Source organism: Diaphorina citri, unplaced genomic scaffold, assembly GCF_000475195.1.
Source record: "Diaphorina citri unplaced genomic scaffold, Diaci psyllid genome assembly version 1.1 scaffold161197, whole genome shotgun sequence".
Lineage (NCBI taxonomy): Eukaryota > Metazoa > Arthropoda > Insecta > Hemiptera > Psyllidae > Diaphorina > Diaphorina citri.
The window spans coordinates 1-202 of record NW_007538083.1 but is presented as its reverse complement, the minus strand read 5'-3'; the positions used below and the strand labels follow the sequence as shown (position 1 = coordinate 202).

The 202-nt window shown below is 51.0% G+C and overlaps 1 protein-coding gene across 1 annotated transcript; it reads left to right on the top strand.

Annotated features, from left to right (window-relative positions):
* Nucleotides 1-17: 17 nt before the first annotated feature.
* LOC113473872 (glutathione S-transferase 1-1-like) lies at nucleotides 18-198 on the top strand (the record flags this gene model as incomplete). The annotated part of the gene is made up of 1 exon (XM_026833309.1): nucleotides 18-198. A coding segment is annotated over one exon (181 nt), but the record flags the coding sequence as incomplete, so codon positions are not given.
* Between the last annotated feature and the right edge of the window lie 4 nt (nucleotides 199-202).

Genomic DNA, 202 nt, shown 5'->3' with positions numbered 1-202 from the left:
CTTTTCATTGGTGATTTCAGTACCCCCACTGTTTCGGAGGTGCCCCATTGGATGCTGAGAAAGCTGAGAAGTTGGACCAGGCTCTCGGATTCCTCAACACATTCCTTGCCTCATCTCCCTGGGTTGCCGGCGACAACATCACCATTGCCGACTGCTCCATTGTCGCCTCCCTGTCCACCATTGAGGTAAATATAGAAACTTT